The following is a 6000-nucleotide window of genomic DNA, read 5'->3' on the forward strand; positions in this document are numbered from 1 at the left end:
GCTTATCATCTGAATGAGGAGGAACCAAACATATACTTAGATATATCTATTAATACTATTACCACAGTTGTAAATCAGTTTCCACAGTCCACCTGAATGCACATGTACAAAACCATGTATGCTGAAAAGTGACAGAATTACATCAAATAACACAGATTTCAACTGAGACATTAGAAGACATTTCCAATCTTATGGTGCTGCTGTAATATTTTCGGTAACATATTCAGCTGAATCCAGGAAAGTGCTACAAAGAATGGATACAGAATAAATTCCTATAGATATCTGCCTGAGGGAGCATTTATAAAGGACTAACCAACAAGAGGCAGAAGTGTATGATAAAATACATTAGAATATGGTATTAAGATTGAGAAGAATCTTTCATATCTACTTGTTAAATAACTAGTTTTATAGTAATTAATGGCATTTGAATTAAAAAGTCGTACCTCTATTTTCTATGCTCATATTTCAAGCAGACACTTAAGAGGCCAACTTGTACATGTAAAACAAACTGCACCAACAATATCCTTCCTGATCTACTAGTTTTGGAAAGTTTATGTTTATCATTCACTCTTGTTACTTTAAACAGATTGTCAACACCTCTAGGATGTGTAAGATCCAAAGAAAGACTTACTGAACTAATCCTAATTTCACCTGTTGAAAAAATAATTTTTTTTTAAAAAAGCAAACTAATTTAAATTTTGAGTAAGCCTTAAAATATATCAGCATAATGCTTCTGACACTTAAGACCTATCTCAAGACTGGAGAAGGGAGGATGATTTTTCAAGTGGCAAATCTTACCTGAATTATATCTCCAGTATTAAAGCTCATCTCATCATGATTCCTTGCTTCAAACGGATATAAAGCTCTGTAATTTACCAAGGCAACTGAATTCCTAGACTCTGAGACACCACCTGCACTGCCTAAAAGGATAAGAAAACCAGTTACCATGTTGATGCAGCTGAAAGGCAAGCACTTAGTTGGAGCCCCATCATTTTAAGCAACAGGTGTGAAAATAAGAAGAGAAGGGTTCTTGCCCCAAAGCCACTATGCAAGTCTCAAAGGGGATCATCAGCTGCAGCAGGTTGATGGGACGCATACAATGCAAGAGTTTAACATGCTAATCATAGTAAATATAACACAGCCAATGAAATGCACTGGTTTCTGAAACAAAACAAAACAAAACTGACATCTTTATCTTCTCATCTTTCCATGTCAAGCTGCTCTGGCTTAAGCCAGAGCTTTAATATAGTCTCATTTAACACAATTATAATTTTCCAAGTTGAAAAGCCACCACTGTTGCTACAGTAAGTTGTCAGCAGTGTCAGTGAAGATTTTACTTTGAAACTTAAAATAGCAAAATATCATGATTTCTATTTTCTTTGCCTCTCTGTTCTCCAAGTCTGTGACTGATGTTGCTGACAGTGAATGTTTCACAAGGTAGAGCTGAGCTGTTGCAAGCACCTTTCAGCGCTGTTCTAATTTGGTTCTTCCTGAACTTAGTGAGATAAGTGGCTAATAAAAACTGACAAGAACTAATGAAGGATAGAACTGATCAAAACTGCTTTTAGCAAAAATACTCTGAAACCAGTATTTTTCAAAGTCCCACAACTAGAGTTATGTCTGGTCATTCAGTTGTTTTTTAATAAGAAGCATTGAGGAATGTAGAAATAAACTAGATTTCAATGTTAATAAATCATTTCGCTGAGCATTACCTGCCCATTCACTCATCACTGCACAAAACCTCCGCATTAGCATTCTGCTTTAGTGACAAAAAACTAAATTATTACTGTTTCCAGCATCTGTGATCTGTTGACTGTGATCACTGGAAGATTTGTCATCAGTCACAGGTGCTGAAAACTGAGAGAAGTAACTTAAGTTAACAGGATTATTTATAACTAAGTAAAGACACGAAACATTGCTGTTGGTTCAGGTCTTTTTTCACTATTTTAGGCAATAAGCCTGCCATTGTGTCACATTATCACAGAATCATAGAACGGTTTGGTTTGGAAGGGAACTTAGAGATCATCTTGTTCTGACCCCCCTGCAACAGGCAGGGACATCTCCTGCTGGACCAGGTTTCCCTGGTTAACAATAATGTATTTAAAGAATGAAATAACGCTCAGGAAAATAAGAACCATCAAAGCAAAAATCCAACAGACTAAGATTACCTTCATTTTTCCAGGGTGGCTTAAGACTTTTACCCTCTGTTGGTTTCAACAGATCTGCAAACTTCTCATTTATGTTTAATTTAGAAGTGCGTTTCTCCACCTCTTGAGAGTTGGTCGCTTCTTTTATCTTCTTTATTTCTTCATTCTGCTTACGCCTCTCCTCAGCTTCTTTTGCAATTTGTTCTTGCTTTCTTTTATCTTCTTCCAGTTGCCTCTGCCTTTGTTGTTCTGCTTCCCTCAGGATTGTAGCTTGCCTATTTTTTTCCTCCTCTGCGTGATGCTGTTGTTTATTTTCCCTTTCTCTCATTAGAGCTTCTTCGGCTTTCAGCTTTTCTTGAACTTTTTCCTGCATCCGTTCTTCCTCCAATCGCTTCTTTTTCTCCTCCTCTTCCCTTCGGATATTTTCCTGCCATCGGTTCTCCTTCTCCCGTTTTGCTTTCCTGAAAGAAAGGAATGAGAGAGAGGTAGGAGAACATTCATATAAAAATGAATGAGATGGTGTTTTTAGAGTAATTGACTGCATTTGACAGTAAAACTGAGTCTATGACACTGATCCCTCTCTTGTCCATAAGCTCTTCCACAGGAGACCACACTTTGTCTTAAGGTAAGTGCCAATATATTTCACATATAAATAACAAATGGATTAAAATTAGTATTAAAGCTCATCTCATCATGATTCCTTGCTTCAAACGGATATAAAGCTCTGTAATTTACCAAGGCAACTGAATTCCTAGACTCTGAGACACCACCTGCACTGCCTAAAAGGATAAGAAAACCAGTTACCATGTTGATGCAGCTGAAAGGCAAGCACTTAGTTGGAGCCCCATCATTTTAAGCAACAGGTGTGAAAATAAGAAGAGAAGGGTTCTTGCCCCAAAGCCACTATGCAAGTCTCAAAGGGGATCATCAGCTGCAGCAGGTTGATGGGACGCATACAATGCAAGAGTTTAACATGCTAATCATAGTAAATATAACACAGCCAATGAAATGCACTGGTTTCTGAAACAAAACAAAACAAAACTGACATCTTTATCTTCTCATCTTTCCATGTCAAGCTGCTCTGGCTTAAGCCAGAGCTTTAATATAGTCTCATTTAACACAATTATAATTTTCCAAGTTGAAAAGCCACCACTGTTGCTACAGTAAGTTGTCAGCAGTGTCAGTGAAGATTTTACTTTGAAACTTAAAATAGCAAAATATCATGATTTCTATTTTCTTTGCCTCTCTGTTCTCCAAGTCTGTGACTGATGTTGCTGACAGTGAATGTTTCACAAGGTAGAGCTGAGCTGTTGCAAGCACCTTTCAGCGCTGTTCTAATTTGGTTCTTCCTGAACTTAGTGAGAGAAGTGGCTAATAAAAACTGACAAGAACTAATGAAGGATAGAACTGATCAAAACTGCTTTTAGCAAAAATACTCTGAAACCAGTATTTTTCAAAGTCCCACAACTAGAGTTATGTCTGGTCATTCAGTTGTTTTTTAATAAGAAGCATTGAGGAATGTAGAAATAAACTAGATTTCAATGTTAATAAATCATTTCGCTGAGCATTACCTGCCCATTCACTCATCACTGCACAAAACCTCCGCATTAGCATTCTGCTTTAGTGACAAAAAACTAAATTATTACTGTTTCCAGCATCTGTGATCTGTTGACTGTGATCACTGGAAGATTTGTCATCAGTCACAGGTGCTGAAAACTGAGAGAAGTAACTTAAGTTAACAGGATTATTTATAACTAAGTAAAGACACGAAACATTGCTGTTGGTTCAGGTCTTTTTTCACTATTTTAGGCAATAAGCCTGCCATTGTGTCACATTATCACAGAATCATAGAACGGTTTGGTTTGGAAGGGAACTTAGAGATCATCTTGTTCTGACCCCCCTGCAACAGGCAGGGACATCTCCTGCTGGACCAGGTTTCCCTGGTTAACAATAATGTATTTAAAGAATGAAATAACGCTCAGGAAAATAAGAACCATCAAAGCAAAAATCCAACAGACTAAGATTACCTTCATTTTTCCAGGGTGGCTTAAGACTTTTACCCTCTGTTGGTTTCAACAGATCTGCAAACTTCTCATTTATGTTTAATTTAGAAGTGCGTTTCTCCACCTCTTGAGAGTTGGTCGCTTCTTTTATCTTCTTTATTTCTTCATTCTGCTTACGCCTCTCCTCAGCTTCTTTTGCAATTTGTTCTTGCTTTCTTTTATCTTCTTCCAGTTGCCTCTGCCTTTGTTGTTCTGCTTCCCTCAGGATTGTAGCTTGCCTATTTTTTTCCTCCTCTGCGTGATGCTGTTGTTTATTTTCCCTTTCTCTCATTAGAGCTTCTTCGGCTTTCAGCTTTTCTTGAACTTTTTCCTGCATCCGTTCTTCCTCCAATCGCTTCTTTTTCTCCTCCTCTTCCCTTCGGATATTTTCCTGCCATCGGTTCTCCTTCTCCCGTTTTGCTTTCCTGAAAGAAAGGAATGAGAGAGAGGTAGGAGAACATTCATATAAAAATGAATGAGATGGTGTTTTTAGAGTAATTGACTGCATTTGACAGTAAAACTGAGTCTATGACACTGATCCCTCTCTTGTCCATAAGCTCTTCCACAGGAGACCACACTTTGTCTTAAGGTAAGTGCCAATATATTTCACATATAAATAACAAATGGATTAAAATTTTTGGTACAGAAACACTGCCACTGCAGTGCCTCCATGAGCACTTCTTCTGCTCACCTACAGCCTGATGAGCAAGAAGAGATCTGCTGATTGAACAAAGGTGGTTTTAAACTGTCCACCAAGGGAGTGCCCAAAGTTCACGACTGGAAACTAAGATTTTCAAACAGATTAATAACAAAATTTCACTCTGGGACAAACATAAAAATAGCTTTCGCATACTGACATTTGCTGCTTAATTTTTTTCGCTTTCAGCAGTTGTGATCTATTCACAATATGGTTATCTGCATCATGGCCACACTCTTCATCAGACAGAATCTGGAAACCCAACTGTATTCTTTCTAATTATTCAGATTTTATCCCGTGCCTCTCCAAAGAAGTTATTATCCAATTAAACACCCTTAAAAATAACTGTATTTTAGCTGTTGAGACCTTTCTTCTGAAAAGAGCCGGCCAAACCCTTTCATTTTATTGTGTTTTAAGCACATGGTAGGATCTATCAGAAGCTGTTTTTCCTCCAGTAGGAAAAACACCTCTAGTAGGAGTAAAAACAGAGCGGCATCTTAAGACAGTCAGAATCAAAACCTAGAAACTATGTTTTGGTGATCAGTGAAACAACAGAAAACAAAAGTAGTTGGAGACAAGACCATGAGAAACCAAAAGCTGAGAACAGTAACAGTTTGACTGCTTGAAACAGGGCTGGGCTGATCCTCTCAGCCATATATAGAATCATAGAACGGGCCAGGCCGGAAGGGACCTCCAAAGGTCATCGAGTCCCACCTCCCTGCAGTCACCAGGGACACACCCAACTAGACCATCTGAATTTTCTCATTGTTCTCCTAAAAAAGGAACCAAATTTAAAACTCAAAGCTTGCTCACTCATCCAGCTTTCAAGATTAACATCGGAATTTAGCGGTTGATGCCCCTCTTATTGTGTTAAGTATCAATCTCACAACTGTCAGGATATACATGACAAAAAACTCACTCAGAAGTGCTTTTAAGGCTCAGATCTCCTGAAGGCCAGCAAAACAAGGCAGAAAATATAAGGAATTTTAAATGGGTGAGGATTATCTATTAAAAGAGCTAAAAAATTTATTAGCAAAAGTAGCTATTGGGTTTATCTGAATTATAAGGTTTGGGGTTTTTTTTTTAAGAAGATTAAAGCAGATTGGAAAGAGGG

The 6000-nt window shown here is 37.8% G+C and overlaps 1 protein-coding gene across 1 annotated transcript in view; it reads right to left on the bottom strand.

The window, feature by feature from the left end:
- LOC106896637 (intersectin-2-like) overlaps positions 1–4614 on the bottom strand; it is a gene marked incomplete at its 5' end in the record, with an annotated part of 49801 nt that extends 45187 nt beyond the window's left edge. Inside the window, 4 exons of the mRNA XM_014956755.1 lie at positions 799–920; positions 2169–2608; positions 2794–2926; positions 4175–4614. Coding sequence (XP_014812241.1) covers positions 799–920; positions 2169–2608; positions 2794–2926; positions 4175–4614 — 1135 coding nt within the window. The remainder of the gene's footprint in view (positions 1–798; positions 921–2168; positions 2609–2793; positions 2927–4174) is intronic.
- Between the last annotated feature and the right edge of the window lie 1386 nt (positions 4615–6000).

The sequence above is a fragment of the Calidris pugnax genome, unplaced genomic scaffold, assembly GCF_001431845.1.
Source record: "Calidris pugnax isolate Ruff unplaced genomic scaffold, ASM143184v1 scaffold171, whole genome shotgun sequence".
Taxonomy (NCBI): domain Eukaryota; kingdom Metazoa; phylum Chordata; class Aves; order Charadriiformes; family Scolopacidae; genus Calidris; species Calidris pugnax.